Here is a 23760-nt window from a genome sequence, read left to right on the forward strand (position 1 = left end):
AGTTTCAAACTCTGAGCTATCTTACCAGAAAAAAATGGTGTAATGCTTCAAAATGTTCCAGGATTCCTAGCTTCAACACCCTTTGACTGGCACCACCTCTAACTAGAAGAGGGTTGAGATCCAGAAAGATAACACAGGAGACATCGAAGCTTGTTAGATGGTACAATCCCTTAAGATGCATCTTGGACCAACGGACGCAACACTACATCTGCCAGGTAGATCCTGCACCTCATATCTAAGATCTAGAACAACGTTCAAATATTATTTTGAGATGTAAACCAAATTGACTTTTGGGGTATAGCAGCTCATTCCCTTTTACAGAGTCCTTGAGTGATATAGGAAATTATAGATTTGGGCAGAAAAGTGTGCTAATGTTAGTTTTCTTGATGGACCCCTGGGATCCCAAGACACAGCAACTGCCCACTGCTCGCCCTTCAGCAGGTGCATACTGATGAACCCCACTACCTCTGCTGCAATATGCTGCCCCTTCACTTGGAAGTGTGCTTGAAGGGGAGTCCCTTCTAGTGCCATCAAGCTGGACTTTAAGTCTTGCTGAACATTGCACCTCTCAGATATTTAGCAATTGTTTGACAAAAATGGTAATTCCCGTAAGTCTCCCTTGTGCAGGAATGCATCCCTGCCAAGGCTGCCTTGACCCCCACCTGTGTTCTTTGCACCTCCTGGGTATGGGGAAACTAGATGTGTATATTTTTTATGGGTTCGGATGTCAACAAGCGCCATGCAAGGTGTATTGCATTTGAGACATTTGGAAAGCAACTGAAAGCGAAATTCAGTTTTATAGTACCTGTTTTTTGGTCACAGGTATCACCCATGGGTTGCTCTGAGGTTTCTATTGCTGTACGTCCCTGACTGGCTGGCCGGGACAATACATTGAACACAATGTTAGTCAGATATTCAATATAGTGTGTACAAAATTGCATAACTAAAACATGTAATGAAATCTCATATGTACCAGATATGCTATCATACAATGTCTTCACCTGGTGACATATGTAATGATACAAATATAACACATTGACAAAAAGAAAACAAATGACAAAAGAACAACAATAAGAAAACATGTGTCTATTAACCCCTTCGGTGCCACGCCCTTTCCCCCTCCTGTGCCGGGCGTTTCATACGCGGGTGGGGTTCATGACGAGATAATCTCGTCATGGGCACAGCGCGACCGTGCTCCATGACGAGACTATCTCGTCATGGGCACAGAAGAGGTTAATACAAACAAAAACTTTTTTCAGTGTTTACATATGAGATGTCATTACATGTTTTTAATTATGCAATATTGTACTATCAAATGAAATATGAAAAAATAAATTACCTTTGCAAAAGCATGTTAACATGTTTTTTTATAAAAAAAAATAAAGAAATAAAAAACTATGTACATGTTTATGATCTAGTTGGTTTTGGTAAGTCCGTGGAGCCTTAGTAGACCCACATAGAAGCAATATAGGTCGTGTGGGGGTTTCTCTAGTTATCCACCTCACTCCCACCAAATGAAAAAAAGATAGTTGCGCTGGTGGGCATGGCTAGGGGGGCGCTTGGGGCAGTAATAGCTGCCCTTCTCCTCTCCTATAGCCCCAACCACCAGCTCGATCCTGGGATGGCCTGGGAAGGGCTATGGAATTCCTCCCAGGTCGATACATATATGGGTGACATCACTGATGACATCATATAAATATTAATGAGGCAGGTCGGAAACGAGCACTGGGTCGCCTCCTTCAGAGGTTTGCAAGTGCCCAGAAAGGAGCAGGCAATGGCAAATTCCTTTCAATGATGCCCTGGCAACTAAGAAAATTGTCACCCATCAGATGGACAAAGAAAAATCAGAACAGGCACCAGCACATGGGCATAAACAAATATACATAGTGAAAGTTTCCATGTTTTTATGATATGTATGGTATATGGTATAAAGGCAGCCAACGAGTTAGACTAAAATAGAACAGATGATTAGCATGCACACAACCTATGGGTATATTGTGTGACTTTCCCATAGAATAACTGTAAGATGATTCTTTATGGGCAGGAGGGGAGTACAAGCACCTGGTCTTACCTCTCTATGTGTTGGGACACTGACTCGGCATTCTTGATTGAAAGCATCACGTGCGTGTTTTGTTTAGCGCTATTTTTCATGTACTAATTTGTCATGTGATATTATTTACGCCATATACGTACACTATTTTGACTGTTACTTGCAACATGATCTGGATTCTCCAGTACCAGTAGGGTAATCAAAAGTTTCTGTAAGATAACCTCCAAATGTGGAATGCCTTAACAATCAAGCCTCCAAGACTCCATGATTTGCAGTCTGTAGATAGTGCCAAGAGGTGAGCCATTCAGAGTCAGTATAAACAAAAAATGCAATTCAAACGGAAACAGAGTTACACTAGTTGTACTTACTTCTGACCTCGTTTGCCTTCAAGGAAAACATCATCGCTAGCTCAAAGTGGGTTCTGGCATCCTGAAGTTGTCCGCTGTCCACCAAAGACCGCCCATACCAGAGCAGCACATGCACCACTTCAACCTCTGCCCCCTCGCTGCCCTGCAGCTCACAGTAAATCTGGAAGGACTTGAAGAAATAGCTTTCTGCCAGTCTTCTTGCTTGGCACGACAGGGCCAAACTTCCAAAGTTTGCAAGGGCAATAGCCTGATTCCGCCTGTTGCCAATCTCTTTGGCCAGGTTGAGGGCCCGAAAGGTGTTTCCGCCCGCTTTCAGTGCTTTGTTCTCCATCTTGAAGGCAACACCCAGTAGGTTATACACAACACCGCACTGTGTGACACTGTCTGTCTCCTGCAGGGACTCCAGCAGTGAGGTCATCAGTACAGAGGCCATTCCTGGTTGACCAGCAAGGATATATGTCCAACCCAATGAAAGCAAGGACTCGAAGGACTTTTCCTCATCCAGTTGCTTCCCCAGTTCCACGGCATCCTTTAAAAAATAAATTGCTCCCCCCAAGACCCTGTGCTGGAGGTACAGTTTGGATAAAACAGTGCACAAGGTCCTCTGCATGCCTATGGCGCCATCCTCACGGCTACAGGACAAGGCATGTCTGAGGTAAGGGCAGGCTTGAGCTGGGATGTGGCCACCTCTCAGTTGCCATCTAAGAATCCTGCTAATGTTTTGGAACACCAAGCCCAGCCTCCAGACATGAGCTGCAATCTCTCGCAAACTTGAGGCGCTAGAGAGCCTGGCTGATGCCAGTGCTATACGGGGCATGTATTTCTTGTCATAGAGGTAGCTCAAAATAGGGGTTGCGTCCAAAGGAGCAGGTCCAGTTTGTGGAGCAAATGCAACTAAGAGGAACTGCAGCCGTTCCATGAAAGGAAGGACTTCCTCGTACCGCCTCAGCTGGAGGAGGAGCCTGACCATGAGGAAGCAGCTACGCAACTCCAATGAGGCACTCCCCACCACGATGGCCTTCCTCAGAAGGTATGTGAGCACGTCCTGTTCATTGTCAGTACTGAAGCAGTGTCCGGGCAAACAGGCCAGGAGTGTGGCAGTCTTCTCCAGCACAGCCTCCTGTTTCTCTTTCATCTTCTGTTTCAGGTAAATGGCAGCGAGGTTGCCATACAGTGCAGCTAAAAGAGGTAGGTCGTCAAATCCATCACTCAAGGCTTGCTTGGCTTCTTCAAAGTAAACTCTGGCTTGGGAGAACTTCATGCGCTTGACGCACAGCCGCCCCAGAAGGAAGCAGGAGCGGACATGAGCCCAGGGCATGGCGTTCCTCTTTGCCCACGTCCTAGACCTTTCCAAGTACATGGCAAGCTGGTCCTCATCAGAAAACCCATAGAAGGTGGAGTGCAGGCAAGAGAAAGAAAGGTCATACAGGCACTGGAAGTGGGGCACATAGCCTGCCTGATTGAGGAAGGTCAGAATGGGGTCAAAGACCTCAGAATCATCCAGATCATCTGCGTTGAGGTCTACAAAGAACTTGGGGTCATCAAAATCGCTTGTTTCCTGCAGAAGGAGGCCCTCTAGTGGAGGGAATGGGAACTCGGATGCTGGGCTTGACTTCTCAGAGAAGCTGCATTTGGTTGAGGTTTCAAAATTTTCCTCCATCTCCCATGAATCAGACATAAACGTTTTTTCAAAGCCTTCAGAAAAACTGTCTAAGAGAAGAAAAATAAATCTTGTCATTATGCTTGGAAAAATACATATACTAAGAACACACAGGATCAGTGCTGCCGCTTTGACACATAATTTTGCATATCATTGCCTTGCCACATCTCCAAATGCATAAACTACTGCAAATTCTTTCCTTCTGGTTCTTCTTTCTATCAGCTCATGGTCTCTCTGGCCTATACCCCCTCTACCTCGTAATGTCACATACGTCCCTATGCCCAGTTTTAGGATATATAGGTTACAGAGTAAACAACAGCACATCTGTTGTGGTTAGGTTTAACTTTCCATTGAAAAGTTGATTTTGTGTTGTTAATAACTTTAGTGCAGTTCAACAAATATGCATGAAACTGTTCATAAGTTGCTCACTGATTTGGGTTCATCATGGGAAGGTTTGGGAGTTATGGCGTGCTATCCTAAAGCAGACCTTTTTTAGCTATTTTCACAGATAATCATATGAGTTTACTGTGCATTTCTTGCTAATATTTTTAATCGCCTCACCTAAACTCACCATTCATAATACCTATAATTTTTTTCGAAGTCTATCTTTTCATATTTAAGCTGGGCAAGAACAATCCAAAACATAAAACTGCTAGCAATTTTTTAAAATAAAGTTTTGACAACAGAGTGTGAAACCCATTAGGGCTGGGGCAGAGTCTAGAGGATCCAATGACGTCCCTATCTCTCTCTCTCCACAACAATCTCCCTTTCGCTAAGTTCCCTCTCAAATATTTAGGTATGTCACACAATACCAAACTTTACAGAGGTAGAAAATGATGGCATGTTGTGTAACCTCCTATCCCAATTGAAGCGTTAATGGTTTTTCAACATAGCCGTAAACAAATGTTCACAGTAAGCGTCATAAAGTAGCTTGCCTTGTATTCATTTTCAAATCAACCCTGACAATTCTGCAAACTAAATTTTAAAACAGTGCAATCAAATTGGGAGAAGTAGGTTGGGGGGGGGGGGAGGGGGGGGGTTCTCACCTTCCACATGTACCCAGTCCCTTCAGCATCAGTGGCAGAAATAACGAATTCCCAACATCCGTAAATACTAACACACACGCACTCGCAGGCTAACTTACTCTCACATGTGCACACAGTTTCTCACTACACATTTTCATCCACCGTATCAATCATGTCTAACCTTTTCACACTGTCTCACTCTCAATGTTCTCTTTATGTCTCACAATTTCACTCACTGTCACTGCCTCACTCATGCTCATACCTTCTTACTGAATGTCACACTTTTTCACTCACTGTCTCACTCACATGCTCACACTGCCTGGATGTCTCACTCAATGTTTCACTCACTGGCTCACTCACTGTTTCACTTACTGTCTCACACAATATCCCAATAAGTGCCTCACTGTCTTTCACTCACTCTCACAGTCTATTTCCCATGCTCACACACTCTCACTCACATACGGACTCATGCTCACATGTTCACTCACTGACTCAATTTTACACTCACTCATTCACTCATATTCATTCTCTTGCACACAGACATACACACACACACATGCTATCACCCCTACACTTGAATTTAAATCAAGAGCAGATTTTTTACTTACCCCCAGATGCCTAGGCAGGTCGAGCTTTAGTTCCTCACTACCATTGCTCCATTTGGAGTTCCCGACACCCAAGCAGGAAGCTGACTGATGGAGCTTGTACAGTGCCTCAGCATGACTGGACGTCACAGGGTCCATGCTGGTGCACTGCTCTAGCTCAAGCTTTCAGCCTCTTGCTTTTTCTCTCCACCCTTACATGACTCTGTGACACATTGGCAGGGGATGAAGAAGCAGGCTGATTTAATTATAGCTCCAGGCACTGCAGGGCTGAAACCTAAAGCACATAGGGCTCCCTTTGTCAGTGATGTTACTGTGTGTCACAAATGTAGAGGAACTGAGGCATGGCAGGCCCTTGAGACCAATATTGGGATTTCACCAGTTCTGGACAAACTGTCTCATGGCAGGCACCTCCACGCGCCCCCAGTAGCCATCACATGATATTTCTACCCAAATCAGACTGCTGTTTGACGTGAATAATGCCAGCGCTCAAACCTCCACTCATCAGTTACTCAGCATTTGGTATTGTATTTTATGTATCAAACACAATCGTTTTTCTCTTTCAGGAAGTTAATCACAGAGGAGCCCATTAGGATGTTGGTCGTAAAGCTTCCGACCACAGGTCGGAGGCTTTCTGACCGACATCCTTGGTTTAAACTCCAACCGCCTTACTACAAAGAAGGGGGTCGGAATTTAAACAGGCCGGTCAAACCAACTGGCTTCTGATGGGCTCAAGGAGCCCTCCGGCCAGTCGTAAGCCGCACATAACCCTGAACAGACGGAGTTTCCACCATTGGGCTTATGATTTCGGTTTCAGACAGCCTTTCCATGAGGTGCCTGCCACATGGTTCAGGGATTTACACAAACTCCCATAGGGAAATGGGAGTTTGCGACCACACCATGTGCAGTCGCATCGTAATTGCGGAATCAGACCATCGACCCGAGGTCGTTCGATTCCGAAACCGCAGAGATGTCGGTCAAAGGCAACTTCAACCAACATGTTAATCGGTCCAACAGTGTTTTTTTATGAAGTTCGTGGAAATACAACAGTCCTTATATTCTGATTGAAAAAATCATTTTATTCTTTGCAGAATCCAAGTGTATTAACACTTTTCAAATGTATTTACCAACAGAGCGATTCCAAATATCTTCCATTTCCATCTTGAAGAGAATTGTTCATAAGAAAAAGCAGACAACCAACCAACACATATTTCTTGGACTAACCACTTCATCTAGGCCTAAACCTTTTATTGCTAACATGATATTTTACCATACATATTTATTTCAGGAAAGAGTTTATTTTTTTTAAAATCAAGTAAATAAATGTTCACCATAGAGGTTTTAGAAGGTTTTAGGTTGCACTGGTTCAAAGTTATAATTTAGGTTCTTATCAACTGGCTGATAAATCCCATAATTAGAACACTGTTAATGGCAAGACTCACATGAGGTGTGAATGCAACGAAAAAAATTCACACAACACCTTCACGCGAAATTGTCAGTCTGCGAAACACGTGTTGGCTACTTTTTCTTATTTAAAATTCTCTTGAAGCATGACTTGGATGATATTTGGAATCTCTCCAGTGGCGTACCGAATCCTGAGGGTCCCCCGTAAAGTGCATTAAGGGGGCCCCTATACACTCCAGACCAGTCAGAAGCTCTCAGGTCAGGGGCCAACTGCTCGTGCACAGTTCCAGAGTGAGCCCCCGGGTACTAGGAGGACCCCACAACGTGGGGGCTGCGGGAGCTATTGTAACACCACTGAATCTCACTACTGATCAATTAACTTGAAAACATTTAATACTTTTGGATTTTAGAATGAAAAAGATTATATTTTTAAACCTTAATATAAGGTCTGATGCATTTACATGGGCTTACTAGTGAACAATAGCGTATTAATAGGTTATTTTCATTATTAGTAGAGTAGAAAGAAGAGGCAGAAAGTACTGCGACGCCCTTTTGAGTAAGCTGCCACTGCGATGGAGATGCAGTTGTGGAATTTTGTACTCACCGGAGGAATTGGGGACAAGCGTTCCCACTGGTTCTGATCCATCTATGAGAGAAAAGAACAGCCACACTGATCACATTAAAGAGACCATCAGGACATTGTTATGGCCGCCAAGGGCGCACTTTAATCACTACTTTTAAATCCCATCTGTTGTTGACTCTAACTATATACAGCTGTGAGCGAGGACTGCCCATCCTCAAAGAGTTGGGGTATAGAGGCATGGGACTTTATTGCTTCTCTGGGGCCATCATTTATAGTTCATGGCAATTTGGTGTCTCATATGACTTTCCACTGAAATTGTTTCAAAAGAGCTTAGGAAGTGGCCTTTTGCAAAAAAAAGAGCTCTAGTTTTGTGGAATTCAAGAACATAAAGACACTGCAAAAGCAAGAAAGAAGAAAGGTAAACAGTGATAAAGGGAGAAAAGGGATCCAAAAGAAACAGGTACAGTGAATGAGAGCAAGTAAATGGGGAAGACATAATTCCATGCCAGGTACACTCTTGAGTAGCTGTGCGCTATATAAATGCCTTTTATTCATTCATTCATTCAGGTGGCTTCAAGTAACTTTTAGACATTCAAGCTTGAGGACATGTTGTGAAGATCAGGGGAGCCTGGAGTTTTTTTACCTACATTTGTTTTTACAATTGTCAAGGCATTTTTCACTGCTCAGTGGAATCATTTTCACTGTAATCAAATACAGACAAGGTGGAAAATGCTTGCTGAATGTATGTAGAATCTTTATATGCAAGTTTACCTTTTAAGAAGTTTCTAATGAAGAACGATAATTGTTTGCATTTGTTTTTACGGCAAATTTACTTATTAGATTGTTTTTCTACACACAAGAAGTATCGGGAAACATTTTGCAACCTTCGCAAAGTTAAAAAAGCTTTGTTAAAATTTTATGAAGGTTGCAATTCGAAAAAACTGCAAGTTTGCAGTCATCAAGTGAAGAGAGAAATGCCACCATGGAGTGAGGAACAAAGCACTGAGCCAGCTCAGCATTAGCTTCCTTGCTATTAAATGTACTGAAGTCCTAAGGCTGGAGTACTAGGCTCCTATATCCCTGGGGTGGATGCCCATTTGGGCCTTGTTAGATTGTCATATGCTACGGTCTTCCAAAAAAAAGCGACAAAAACACCTCACACATAATAGGTAAGTTACTTCATCATTGGGGTTGCAGCCTGATTGGCAAAATGTGCTGCCAGTGGGCTCATCTTGGGCTTTTTGTGAGAGTTTGTTTAGCTGTGAAAAGTATTCGGGGGCATGGTGTGAAAGTATGTCACTGGACAGCCTATCAATTCCTTAAAAGTAGACTCTTGGGTGCAGAGTTAAAAAAAAAAAGCAATCGACAATGCGTACAGTGTGTGACCGTTAGTTGGGAAGGGTGGGGGGGGGGGGGGGAGTTTTGACTGTTAGACACGTTTACGCCTGTTGGGGCACATGCTTGAGTTAAAAGTGGTTCTAAAAGACACTAAAACCTGAGACATATGTCCTTCTTCCCTACAATGTGATACACCTGTTTATTCACGCCGCCGTACCCCCGGGTTGACGGCATAGGGCTGTGTTATTTGGCTACACATATAAGATTACTTCCGCTGCCGGCCCACTGGGTTGTAGGTGGTCAGCTGTGTACTGTGTATCTCTCAATAAAGATCTTTAAAAAAAAAAAGCAATCGTGAAGATCTGGGGCCGTATTATACAAGTGCCACGGGGGTGTAACGGGCATTTGCGCCTGATTTGCGCCCCCCCCCGGGGCACCTTGGTATTACAGAAGGGGCCGCAGTTGTTTGTGCGGCCCCTTCTGTAATACTGATAGCACTGGCACACAAAGCGACAGTGCTATCTTCAGAGGGTGTTCCCTCATTTGCATGTGGGTGTGCCCCATGCAAATGAGGGAATCCCTTTGCTGCTGCGCCCGCACCGTATTACAGACACAGGCACAGAGGCAAAGAAGCTCTCGGGAGGTGCACAAAAAGTTGGCAGACTGTCAGTGCGCCCCCTGATATCCGCCCTCTGCAGGGGCAAAGAGGGTCCTATGGACCCTCCAGGCATCAATGCACCTGCCTGCAAGGGGATTTCTATTTCCCCTTCTAAGTGCAGGTGGTTTGCTGCCTGCACTGTGAAAACACGTAGCAGCTTTAAAGCAGCGGCTAAAATTTTCATCTGAATGCATTACCCGGAGGATTGCTCGAGTTCGCGGCTGCCCTGGGGGCAGCGCCATCATTATAATATGGAGCATTTGAATTGTGTGCGCTGGGTTCACATTTAAAAGGTGTGCCCGGTGCAAAAAATGAAAAAGCGCAATTTGTGTAATACGGCCCCAGGGCTTTGAAGACCCAGTTTATGTTTGTGGTACTGGTCTGCTCTTTATGTTTCTGCCAGTATCTATTGCCTGTCTGCGTCAGGAGCTTTCTTCAAGGCCAAAAAGGCCCCTTATTTTATCCCTATTCTCCTACTGTGATCCTTACTCAGTTGTGATGTTGTGTAAGGGTGTAGGGAAATGACAACACCTGCTGGCCAGTAGTCACATGTTGGGCCTAACCTGGGGGGCAGCACATACCACAACACATTTCTTGGTGTGAAAAAGGCCGCTTTATTGGAAACAGGTGCACCTTAAATCCAAATTCCCTTGGCCTGTGCCGTACAAAACTAAACCTCACCAAATAAAGTCTTCCTACCTTACCCCCACCCCCTCCCCTAACATGTTTCCCCCCCCTGTAACAATTATAAACAACTGGCCATTCCTAACTTCTCTACACCTACCTAACTAGATAACTTCTTATGTTCTTCTCATAACTGTAACCATCCAACCTTATACCGAATCAACTAGGAAAAAACGCCCCCGCAGCATATATCACCACACCTGCACCTGTTCCAGCGACAACCCCATACACGTGTTCCCCCCCGGATGCACCTGTTCCCCCAAAAGCCAAGCGAAAAGCTACACAAACCAACCAAAGTCCCCCGCCAGCACCCCCCACACGAGGATAAAACAAACATGGGGGGGATTTTTTTTACCCCACCACAAGCCTCCCCCAGCCGGCTGTCGTGTCCCGACCATCAAAACGGTGGCCCGCGACACAAAATGGCCGGCTTTAAACCCTCCCAGCCCAAAAACCGCCCAACCCCAGCCCAACGAGCCCAAAAGGAGCCCACGGCATGTCCCACGTGGTACAACTGCCCCCCGGCCCAAAACTCAACGGGGGTGGCAGGCCTCCCGCTGGTCGAGCCGCCCCCAAACCCCCCCACCCCCCCAAAACCCCATTGTGGCTCAGAGGTATCATCCTATATAGGAAAAAGATATTTGTAGAATATGGTTAACAGAATATGTCACAATTTGTTTGCCTTTCAAAAGTATTGTTTTTCCATAAGTAGTCATGCATTCATCTTCTATTGTAATTTAGAGTACACTCCTCTCATTAGTGTTGTTGTTGTACAATTATTTTGCCAACACACTCACCGCCACTCACGCAGCAAACATGATAGTAGTTGGAAGCATGCAGTGTATGGATTTTGTCTCTTTCTTACAAGACCTAATTTTGGGTCCTTAGCCCATAGGTGCAGGACTTACCGAGCCTGTACACAGAGCTGATGTCCGTCTGTGCGAGGTCACACAGGAGGTCTGCACAGCCACCCGCGGTGTCCTCAGTAGGGAGGCGGAGGGATGACTTCTCTTGATCACTGAGGAATTCCACATTTTTCTCGCTGTACCTGGACAGACATGAAATAGGAATCACAAAGTGTCACACACTTGAAAGATACAGAGAGCTGCAAAGATCAGGGAAACATTGGGTGGACTTGAGTTTTGATAGAGCCTGTTGAGTATCTATTTGACCTCTTACTCAACTGCAATTTTATTAAAGTGATACATGAATACCTTGAAGTGCCTGCGTCACCTATACAGCCCTCTATCAACAATGCCCGACCAACCATGGCGACTAGCAAGTTAGGCATGAAGAGAAGTTGCAGGATCTCTAAGGCCTGTGTTGAATATTGTGTCATATTTCCCTTAATTATTCCAATTTATTGTAGTGTTAGCCCCTTTCACAATATAAGACACCCCTTGTAAAGTGAAGGCAGCAGTGATCTCTGTCCCTGAAGTTAGTGCTGGAGAAAGTGTCTTCTGCAACTGCTGACATGGTCCTGTGACAGAGACACCCTTTTCTGTGTTTCCCTTTTGAAGCAGAGGAGCTGGCAGCAATGGAAAGAGTTGGCTATGAAGCACAGACATGAATGTTTAAAGCAGGTCGCAGGGCATGAAGCCAGAGGGAACCAGCACCTTAACGAAAGCCTACTGAACCTATTCTGCTTAAATGTAAACCAAAGGTGATTAAAGGCTAACAAGGGATCTTGAAATGCTGTTTTTCTCTGGTAAATGTGCAAATCTCACGTTTGATTTTCCGACCCCTTTGGGTAATGTGCACATTATAAATGCAGTGATAGTAAGCAAGATAGATAGATAGATAGATAGATAGATAGATAGATAGATAGATAGATAGATAGATAGATAGATAGATAGATAGATATGCAGTCTGGGGAGTGTGTATTATAATTTGTCTATCATGCCGTAACTGGTGAATTTCAGGGTTTGAAGTTGAAACATCTAGGGCCTGATTTAGAGCTTGATGGACAATGTTAGTACCGTCGCCATGGTGGAATACTTTATTCCCTTCATAGTGAGGGTACTTACCAGATGAAAATGTTCCTGAAGGCTAGAGCTGGCCACCGGAGGCATAACAATACCAATATCTTGAAAACTGACTCTATGGAGCGAGAGAAAATGACATCTAAAGTTAGGCCCCACAGGACGACCAGCATTAAATTCAGCGCATAGCACTCCCTTCGGAAACCCTAAATTCCCCCAGGGAGGACAAAGCGCCTGTGGGTCACTGTATCCCCATTTACCTACTATTTTATGGGGAGGGGGCATGCAAAGGGCCTCCAACCAGAGATAATCTCTGGTCACAGGGACCCCCTTGCCTAGGGCCAAACACAATTAATTGTGTCCACAGGGAACTCAACTCCCCCGGAGAGAAAGGATCACCACTGTGCACCTCCATTGGTGCTCTGTGCCACCCCCCACTCCCTATGCCTATGTCTAAGGGGAGCGGATAGCATGCCACACCATTTCCAACTGCCAGCTCCCATGCCAGCACAGTGAAGTGTCAGCTGGGCGAGAAGCAGGCGGAGCTGGGCAGAGTGGGCTCCCTGCACGGCCTCAGCAAAGTAAAAATCCCCGGTTGCAGATATACAATAACTGACGCATCACTGCATATTAGCAGAGATGCGTCAGTTAATTTGCGTCACGCAAAAAAAACCTTGCGCCACCATGGATGCCTTGCATTTACAATGCAGCACACCGTGGCGCAAGGATTGACAGATGTGTGACGCATCTGTTGACTTAAAGGCAACGCATTGCTGGAGTCGTGTTGCAAGCACGATGCAACTCCAGCAATCAATCAATCAATCATCAATCATGACATTTGTATAGCGCGCTACTCACCCGGTAGGGTCTCAAGGCGCTGGGGGAAGGGGTCCGCTACTGCTCGAAAAGCCAGGTTCTTGAGTAGCTTCCTGAAGGAGAGATGGTCCTGGGTTCGCCGAAGGTGGATGGGGAGGGAGTTCCATGTCTTGGCTGCCAGGTACGAGAAGGATCTTCCTCCGGTGGTGGCTCTGCGGATGCGTGGGACGGCGGCGAGGGTGTGGCTGGTCGACCGCAGCTGGCGGGTGGGCGTGTAGAAAGTCAGGCGGTTGTTGAAGTACTTGGGGCCTTGGTCGTGGAGGGCCTTGTGTGCGTGGGTGAGGAGTCTGAACGTGATCCTTTTGCTGACGGGGAGCCAGTGCAGGTCTCTCAGGTGGCCGGAGATGTGGTTGTGTTGGGGGATGTCCAGGATGAGTCGTGCGGAGGCGTTCTGGATGTGTTGGAGTCTTTTCTGGAGTTTGGCTGTGGTTCCGGCATAGAGGGAGTTGCCGTAGTCCAGTCGGCTGGTGACGAGGGCCTGGGTGACCATCTTCCTGGTTTCGGTAGGGATCCATCGGAAGATCTTTCGGAGCATGCGCAGGGTGTTGAAGCACGATGATGAGACGGCGTTGACTTGTCTGTTCATCGTGAGGGAGGAGTCCAGGATGAAGCCCAGGTTGCGTGCATGGTCCATTGGCTTGGGTGCGGTGCCCAGGGCCGGAGGCCACCAGGAGTCGTCCCAGGTGGAGGGCGATGATCCCAGGATGAGGACTTCCGTCTTCTCTGAGTTCAGTTTCAGGCGGCTGTTCTTCATCCACTCGGCGACGTCTCTCATCCCTTCGTGTAGGCTTGTTCTGGCGGTGGCTGGGTCGTTGGTGAGGGAGAGGATCAGCTGGGTGTCGTCGGCGTAGGAGATGATGTTGAGGTTTTGTTGGCGTGCGATGGCTGCGAGGGGGCTCATGTAGACGTTGAAGAGGGTGGGGCTGAGTGATGAGCCCTGTGGTACGCCGCAGATGACTTCTGTGGACTTGGATCTGAACGGGGGGGAAGCGGACTCTCTGGGTTCTTCCGGCAAGGAACGAGATGATCCACTCCAGTGCCTTCTCTTGGATTCCGATGTTGCTGAGGCGCTGCACTAGGGTGCGGTGGTAGACCGTGTCGAACGCTGCGGAGAGGTCCAGGAGGATGAGGGCCGCTGTTTCCCCGTTGTCGAGCAGGGATCTGATGTCGTCAGTGGCTGCGATGAGGGTGGTCTCGGTGCTGTGGTTGGCTCGGAAGCCGGACTGCAAGTGGTCGAGGGATCCATTTGTCTCGAGGAAGGCGGCCAGCTGTCTGTCGACTGTCTTCTCGATGACTTTGGCAGGAAAAGGGAGGAGCGAGATGGGGCAGAAGTTCTTGAGGTCGGTGGGATCCGCTGTGGGTGTCTTCAGGACGGCACTGATCTCGGCGTGCTTCCAGCTTTCCGGGAAGGTGGCGGTGTTGAAGGAGGCATTGATGATGTCCCGGAGTTGGGGTGCGATGATGGAGTCGGCCTTGTTGAAGACGTGGTCGGGGCAGGGGTCGGTTGGGGATCCGGAGTGGATGGTGTTCATCGTGCGGGTGGTGTCTTCGGTGCTGACTGGAGTCCAGGTGCAGAGGGTGGTGGTGGGGGGTGTTGGTTCGGTGGTTGGATGCATGGTTGGTGCGCCGAAACTGTTGTGTATCTCGGCGATCTTGCGGTGGAAGAACGAGGCAAGTGAGTCGCAGAGGTCTTGCGAGGGAGTGATGTTGTTGTTCCCGGCGCTGGGGTTGGAGAGCTCTTTGACGATGCCGAAGAGTTCCTTGCTGTTGTGGGCGTTGTTGTCCAGTCGTTCTTTGAATGCTGTCTTCTTGGTGGTGCGGATCAGCTGGTGGTGTTTGCGGGTGGCGTGCTTCAGGGCTGTCATGTTGTCTGTGGTCTGGTTGATGCGCCAGTCTTTTTCGAGGGTGCGGCAGTTCTTCTTGGAGTTCGTAAGTTCGTCGGTGAGCCAGGAGGCTCTCTTGCTGCCGGGTCTGCTGTGAGGGGTCTTCAGTGGTGTGAGGTCGTCTGCGCAGTTGGTGATCCACTGTGTGAGGTTGCTGGCTGCTTCGTTGGGGTCCGTTGTGCTGGCGGGCGGGTTCTGGCTGAGGGAGGTAGTGAGCTGGTCGGTGGTGATCTTGTTCCAGCTCCTGCGAGGAGCCTGTTGCGGGTAGTGGTGGGTCGTGGTCCTTCTGAAGCTGAAGTGGACGCAGCTGTGGTCAGTCCAGTGAAGTCCGGTGGAGTGGCTGAAGGCAATGTGGTTGCTGGAGGAGAAGACTGTGTCAAGCGTGTGGCCGGCGTAGTGGGTGGGGGTGTTCACCAGTTGCTTGAGTCCGAGGTTGGCGAGGTTGTCCAGCAGGGTAGTGGTGTTGCTGTCGTTGTTGTTCTCCAGGTGGAAGTTGAATTCCCCTAGGAGGATGTAGTCCGAGGAGGCGAGGGTGTGCGGGCTGATGAAGTCTGCGATGTTTTCGCTGAATTGTGTGCGCGGTCCCGGGGGTCTGTAGATGAGGGTGCCTCTGAGGGTCGTTTTGGGGTCGGTGTGTAGCTGGAAGTGGAGGTGTTCGGCAACGGTGAGGGTGTCGTCGTAGTTGGTCATGATGCGGATGGTGTTCTTGTGTACGATGGCGATGCCTCCTCCAGTCTGGTTGACACGGTCCCACCGGGTGATCTTGTATCCGTCCGGGATGGCGATGGCGATGGCGATGTCGGGCGCTGATGAGGCGTTCATCCAGGTTTCCGTGAGGAAGGCGACGTCCGGTGATGTTGTGTCGAGCAGGTTCCAGAGTTCCACGGCGTGTCTGTGGATGGAGCGGGTGTTACGCAGGATGCACTTGAGGTGGTTGCTGCTTGTGGTCAGCTTGGCGGGTGTGGTGCAGGTCCGGAGGCAGGTGAAACGGCAGGCTTGGCAGGCGAAGGGTCCGTGGGTGCGCTTCGGGGTGGCTTGGTAGCAGGCGGGGTACCGGCCGTCGTTGAGTGCGTGGAGGGTGGCGGCGTTGTAGGTTCGACGTGTGGTCTGGCGTCGGCGGGGGCCAGGGGTCGCAGACGGGCTTGCCTTTGGCGCGCCTTCGGCGCGCCCGCTGCGCGTACACATGGGCTCCGCCATACATGGCGTAGAGGGTGGGAGGAGCAGCTGGGAGGCGGGAGCGGGGTGGCGGCAAGTAGGGGGCGATGATACAGAACGAAGAAGGGGGGCGGGGCCACGGGGGAGCAGCGGCAGGGAGCGGGGAGAGCAGCGGGAAGACAGGCGGCAGAGAGGCACAAGACTGGAAAATACAGGGCACGATGATCACACAGTGAGCACAATAGTGGGCACAATAGTAGTAGAAGATATATATGGCAGTGAAAACACAGCACATCAGGCGGCAGCGAGGCACAAAAAACGGGAAGAATCACAGAAAGCACATCAGGGACACCTGAGCCCTGGGGGCAGCGGTGGACAGGAGACAGCAGCGGGGACACCGGCGCACTCTGGAGGAGCCACGCGGCGGGTGGAGCGACTGGCTCGGACGAGGTCAGGTCAGGTCACAGCTCCCCGCCGCATGTGCCACCGCCTAAGTAGCCAGTGGGAGGGAGGAGCAGCTGGGAGGCGGGAGCGGGGTGGCGGCAAGGAGGGGGCGATTATACAGAACGAAGAAGGGGGTCGGGGCCGCGGGGAGCAGCGGCAGGGAGCGGGGAGCGGGGAGAGCAGCAGGAAAACAGGCAGCAGAGAGGCACAAGACTGGAAAATACAGGGCACGACGATCACACAGTGAGCACAATAGTGGGCATAATAGTTGTAGAAGAAAAAACACGGCAGTGAAAACACAGCACAACAGGCGGCAGCGAGGCACAAAAAACGGGAAGAATCACAGAAAGCACAATCAGGGACACCTGTGAGCCCTGGGGGCAGCGGCGGACAGGAGACAGCAGCGGGGACACCGGCGCACTCTGGAGGAGCCACGCGGCGGGTGGAGCGACCGGCTCCAACGAGGTCAGGTCAATGCTTCCGAATGCCTATTTCTATTATGCTGCGTCACTCCTTACTCCTGCTTCAAGCAGGCGTAAGGTTTTGACACAGTGGCGTCGTAGAAGTGACTCAGTGAAATCCTGGTAGATTTCACTGCGTCAGTTTTACAAAGCTTTCCTGCGTGGGAACGCCCACCTTGCATACATTATACCTGACGCAGGGATAATGTGGTGCTGGGCTTTACAACGAGACGCATCTCTCTAGTCGCGTCACGTTGTAAATGTGTCGCAACGTGGTGCATTGTTTACGACGCCGCTGCATCACAAAAGTGACGGAATGTGGGAGTAAAAGTGTCGCAAGGCGCTTGTAAATCTGCCCCCAGTGCCCAATTATAAAGGCTGGTGCACCCAACCGTCAAAAACAATGCCAGATGTGGCATGAGCCACAAAGGGAAAATAAGCAATGATTCTGCATTTATTTAAATAAAAAGTGTGATGCAAGGCTGCTTATTTATCATTCATTCACAGGGCAAAAGAATGTCCAGTAAGCCCCCATGAGGAGGCAAAAATGTGCATATATTTCCTTGTTGTGCCCCAGAAAGGATAATGGCACCACCAATGAATTAAAGAGTGTGTTGTGGAGGTGCCAGAGGTTCAGCAGTCCTCCAGGAGTGTCTTTATAAATGTTGCCCTAAGTCTCCAAGAGGGTTAACTTCAGAGGGTTCCCAGGAGAACCTTTTCATGGTTTTAAGCACTCTTGAAGCCTGTACTTCTTTACATGGGTTCTGACATCGGAGGGCATATTACTTTTTCTCAAATCTGCAGGGACAACACTAAATATAGAAGCAAGGCTCTGGGACATGTTTTTCAACATAATTTTTTTATTGACACTGGTGATGATTGACAATGCAAGGATGTATAATATAGTGATGGTGGATTATAACATGTTTCTGCTTTGACTAATGAGGTGACACTCTGACAAAACCAAGAGGCCTGCCTTATTGATAACAATACCCCTGTATAGGGGACTGTGATTATGGGTTCAGGGATTTCTGGGGGTGTGAACCATTCTGAGGGTGTCACCAAAGGTATTTACATCTTCCTGAGTTGATATATTTTTAATGAAAACACAATATTTTGTAGTGTGTGTGTGTGTGTAATACATACTTTTCTTTTTTATAAGAAAAAGCGCTGACGGGACAATTATTTATTGAGTGTTGTTGTGTACCAGTGAGCTGGGATACTAGCCCACTTCACCTCCCCGGAGTAGCCTTGGACTGCTCTGCTTTGCTACCTTAAGAGAGTCAAGTGCTACAATGAGGTACTTGGTTCCCAGGAAAAATAAAGTTGTAGACTTAGTACTTGAAGGACTTAAAAATCCTTTGCAACAAATAACCTTATTTCTTATAAGTTACAGCTGCTATTTAGAGAGCTTCGAAGATTTAATGCCATTGTGAAGTGTTCTGTGGTATTCTGTGCATTGGTTATTAGGTTTGTGTAGAGTAAACCTCCAACTATAGATAATAAATAGAGCTTAGAAATAATGAAACTGTAGACTGTAGGAGCAGAAAACACATACTTTAATCATACTTTCCTGCAATATATCACAATGTGTGGTCTTGGGTTATTTGTTTATATTACTGTCCGTTTCATTATGTGCCAAAATTGACAGCATGTGAAACTGGGCTAATTCCATTATTAAGTACTACATATACAAGCATGAGCAAAGTTAACCATTTTGGCTTGGTTAGTGAAAATATTTTACCAAGCTTCACACATCACAGTTATTCCATGGACAGCAGACGTGAAAGCTTCCCTAACACAGGGAGGAAGGTGTATCTCAGGCAGAAGAGGTAGAATTCCTGAAATTTCACAAACACACTCCCACACACAAGCACACCAACCACACACACAAGTGCGGGCATGTGCGGAAGGATGCTTCCCTCGCACATACAGAAACATTGCGGCAAAGAAAGTTACAGTGCACGCTTGTCTTTGAGCATCTTAGAGTTTTCCTGTTGATTGACCTCAAGGTGGGAAGCTTGACCAGAAAGATGAGCTTGGAGAGCAAGGAGGATGTTAAGGTAGATCACGTGGAGAGCAAGGAGGATGTTAAGGTAGATCCCAGGAGACAAAACATCCACCAGAAGAGCTTAGGTATTTCTGAAGAGCTCATGTAGAATATTGTACCAAGTTTATTTGCCTCACCTGAGTAATGATTACTTCTGGTCGTCACACCTGGTGTAACGTGTTAATTTCTGGAGGTAACACTAGGAGTAATGTGTTTCGTTCCAGAGAGCTCATCTGGTGTATAGTGTACATTTACTCATAGCTCACCTCAAATGTATCTACCAATAGCACTCCTGGATTTTTCCACACACCACAATTCGGCGATAGATTCCCAAGCGGTCTGGCTCAATCTCCAGCCTGCCTTGGTCTCATGCCTCAACATCCCATTTGTTAATGCGCCGCTCTCGCACCAGCGCATTGTTTGGGTGGACCTTTCTCGCATAGCCGGATTGTACTGACACTTCAACTCTTTGCTGCTGGGCAACCACTGCTTGGCTCATCTTGCTGAGCAGAGAGCTGCTGATTCAACTGTTCGGAAGACCCCGTTCCATGCCTTGCCTCAGCATGCTCTCAGGAAACCTTGGACCCCTTGACTCCACGCCGGGCTGAATCCGAGCTTCTAAGTCTGACCCTAGCTGGCAGCACTCCAAGAATTGGAAGTAGCCCTGACTGCCTGTATTTGATGACCAGTGGACAGGATTGCTCTTGATATGGGCCTTATTTCTCCGGCTTTCTACACACATTTTTAACTTTCTCACTTCACTGTGTGGTCAGTGGGGCACTGAGCATCTTTATCGTATTATTCATTTTTTTATGTTTTGGAATGTCTCGTATTTAACGTTTGTCTTTGGTAATAAAACATTTTAGAAAAAAAAATACACACTGGCAGAATTTTCTTTCTATCTCTTCTGATTCAGCCTATTTTGTGATGGCAATTTTGTCATGTAACAGACTGGTTTTTTTTTTTCTGAAGAATACCACTTGCAACATTGTGTTGTACTTGTTGTGTTGTAATAGTCCTGGCTCCAACTCCAAGGTGGGTTATAGGACAGCTTCTGTACCATATGCAGCACCCTCAATATTGGCACCATTTTCAAGAACCACACCGGGCAGATTGTATTTAGCGCTGAGTGCCAGATGAAGAGATGTCTTCACTTTCGAAGACCCCACCCCCGTCCCCAGGTATTGCGTCCTGATGTAAAGGTTACACCTGGGACGATGTGTCCTGGGGTCCACCTTTGATATAGAAATGAGGCATATTCTATGCAGGTGTGTCGGACCCATGAGGAGTGCTGTGCCCCGGTGTGGAGGCTCCTTCTGTATTGACGCGTCTAGTTCTGAAGACAACAGCGAAAGCACCTGATATTGAAGAAACACTAGAGTGTGGGGCTAAGGTTCCAACTACATGAAAGAAGAGTACAACCAATGTGGTTCAGATGTATATGTAAAGCGCACCTATATGTTTCAAACCTACTTTATAGCGGGTTATATGTTATGTGAACTGGATCATGCTACCCACTGGTGTACAAGCTGCTTGACGCTCATGAGCCGATTACAAGACAGATGGTTTTCTGCCCACGGCTTCTTAACTCGTCGTAGATATGGATACCAAGGGCATGAGACACTCCAGGGAGAAGAGAATGATTATGGGATTTTCAGGGTTACCAAGTGGATATTCTTTCTGGTTTCTGCACCAATCGTTCGAGTTTTTGTCAAGTATAGTAGTGAATTGCTTTGGAGTTACTGCACATCTTTTAGCGCAGATTCTGCGTGTATTTTACAAGAAAATCAGCAATATCATGAGACTCCTAATAGGGCCCTCAGAAAAAGTCTAGGGAAAATGATTTGCCTCAATTGTTTACCTTGACACAGAGACAATGCAAAATGTCTCTACTCCTAAGGTTATGGATTCAATCTGTTGTGATATCCTCCGAAGTGTACCAACCATAGTTTCCTATGTTAAATTGGGTGGTAGCTAATAAGGTAATCTATGAAGGACTTTTGAGACAATGGAGACATGGAAGACAGAAAGTGAAAGAAAGTCCTAAGGCAAAACCCATAAAAGTAGTACAAAATGCTGCCTGGCATGATCACAGGTGGGTGGTGTGAGTTGGGAGTTTGATGGAAATAGGGGCAATAATGAGGAGGGGTGAGACTGGGATGAGGTGATGGGTGAACAAGAAGTGAGACTAATGTGAGGGGAAGGTGTGAGGTTAAGTAGGGTGATGCTTCAGGACATATTTGCAGAGCTGCTATTCTCCACCAGGTGGGGCCAAGAGCAGAAAGCCCCCGGATGACAGAAAAGAGCAGTCCCTCTTCTCCTCTGAGTTTGACTGAATTACTTCCTTTCAAACAAGACATGCATTGAGTCAATGTTTGTGACGGACATATAAGAAACTAAAGATTGCCTTTTAGTGTCTCTTCTACCTCTGCAACTTGTACTGGCCCAACAGACACATTTTCACCCAAAACAAAAGCTCAAAATTCTACACACAAAAATGAGGGAATGAAAACCTCTTTTGTCCAGCCGCATGGCGCCCGGCACATCGACAGTCTTCTGGTGAGGCTAGCGCTACAGGTTACTTATTAGAGCAGCACTCTGTGTATAGGGCAGCAACCAGCTGGACCACACTGACGTTGTTGCAGTCAAGCAGGGTGGCTTGTCTTGCATTTGCCATGGAGGAACTCAAAACAAAAAGAAAGCCTACCATGAGAACGTGAGTGAAGGGGGTAAAATAGGCAGACAGAGACAGGACCTTAAGGGTCAATGAAAGATGTATTCAGTCTGTCTTTACACAAATATGTGTATGGGCATCCTTTCGGTACAGAGCCTCTTGCAGAGCTCCAGAGGTATCAGCAATCACTTAATTTGGCCTATCACTGCCAAATGTTTTTTTTGGGATATGGCCAGACCGGCACTTGAAACCAGACGGGGGCTGATTATGTTACCGGAGGTCGGCAACATCGGCCCCCTGTAACAAAATCGGCCGAAACCGGCCCTAGAAAATAGCTCGGCCGCACCCTCGCTGACCCCCAAGGGGGGCCAGCAGAGAGTGCCAGGGCCGGTTTTGGTTCCCAGTCCGGCCTGCTCTTCACTACTGCAAATGGGCCACTTGCTTGCCGAAACCATGTTACTCGCACAGATGTCAGCTCAACCCTTCGTGCTTCAGTTCACAGGCAGAGCCACTGTGAAACACAGCCCGACCATTCGTGACGACAACAGGACCTTCGCGCTTTTGAGGCGCCCGTTCCGAACACCAGGTCTGCTCTTCATGTTACATTGATGACTATCTGTGACGCTGCCCTGCTCCTCATGGTCCCCTCCACGGCGAATGGAACTGGTTTTGCTGGACTGAGAAAGGTAACTTTTTAGTTGGACTAACCTGGTCCCTGTATCTGACCCATGCTCTATAACGGTCTGCCCAACCTTTCGACTTTCTCCCGATCTTGCATGATCAGATAGCCGCAAATGTCGCTTGGGGTTTTTTGGCACTATTTTCACTTAAATCTTTAAAATTGCATTTCTCCGATTCTATTGATCAGAAATTTTTCATTTTGGTCTTGTTTTATTTATTAAATTCTACTCTATGTTTCTAATCTGGTGTCTGATCCCTTTTGTGGAATATTTCCATTGTATTACTGTTTAAAAAGTATTGCACTGATACTTTACACATTACCTCTAAGTTAAGCCTGACCGCTCTGTGCCAAGCTACAAGAGAGATGAGCACAGGTTAATTTGTAGTTTGCTTGTGACTTCACCCTGAGCAATACTTGAGTAGGGTTTTACCTCTCTCAACAGTCACCCAATTTCTTACAATTACATAGATGAAAATGGATTTTTTTGTACTACTATTAGATAGTTTTCTTTTGATCTTTCTATTGAAAAACTGATACTGAATTATATAAGTAAACTAGGCGAAGTTTGATTAAAGATTACAGTTGTATTGTTCAATTTATTATCTTTGGGACATTAAAATGTTTTGGTGGTACTTTACAGTTTGCGTGGGTACACTTTTGCCCTATTCCCCCAAATTCCTTTTTGTTCTTCGATGATCAGCCTTTTTTATAGCCATATGTATTATTTGGTGTTGAAAGTTTCAGGAATTCTACAGAATAAAAAATGAATGCTTAGGTGTTAAGATATCAATTAATTTTCATTTATCATTTTCAATCATTGCGTCTGTCACTTGGTGATAAGTCATTGAGTTACTTTGTGCCTTGAATTATCTCCAGTTCACATGAAAAAATGTCTCTTCTCAAAAGCCCACTGGGCACTAGCTCCTTTGTAAGATTTCTCAGATTCCTATTACAATGAGTAATGAACTCCTCCAGTTGCATTTTTGCAAGCATTCTTGTACTTGTAATACTGTTTATGTCCCACAAATCCTGGTCTAAAATTTTCAGAATGCAAACCTAAAAACTGGACTCAGCTGATCTACTAAAGTGTATGGCCTTCCAGGGCGGCAGGCCCCTCCAAATTTCATTTGAATAAAGGAATGATCGTGCACACCTATCATTAAGGTACACTACTACTGCCT

The 23760-nt window shown here is 47.0% G+C and overlaps 1 protein-coding gene across 5 annotated transcripts in view; it reads right to left on the reverse strand.

Annotated features, from left to right (window-relative positions):
- SH3TC2 (SH3 domain and tetratricopeptide repeats 2) overlaps positions 1-23760 on the reverse strand; it is a 257065-nt gene that overhangs the window by 41915 nt on the left and 191390 nt on the right. For 4 of the 5 annotated variants that reach the window (XM_085618160.1, XM_085618157.1, XM_085618158.1 and 1 more), the window contains exons 10-12: positions 11281-11420; positions 7714-7755; positions 2419-4128 (exon numbers count right to left, since the gene is read on the reverse strand). In XM_085618160.1, the coding sequence (XP_085474286.1) occupies positions 2419-4128; positions 7714-7755; positions 11281-11420 (1892 nt within the window). The remainder of the gene's footprint in view (positions 1-2418; positions 4129-7713; positions 7756-11280; positions 11421-23760) is intronic. The other variant, XM_085618159.1, reaches the window with a different exon arrangement.

Source organism: Triturus cristatus, chromosome 7 (assembly GCF_964204655.1).
Source record: "Triturus cristatus chromosome 7, aTriCri1.1, whole genome shotgun sequence".
NCBI classification, from domain to species: Eukaryota; Metazoa; Chordata; class Amphibia; order Caudata; family Salamandridae; genus Triturus; species Triturus cristatus.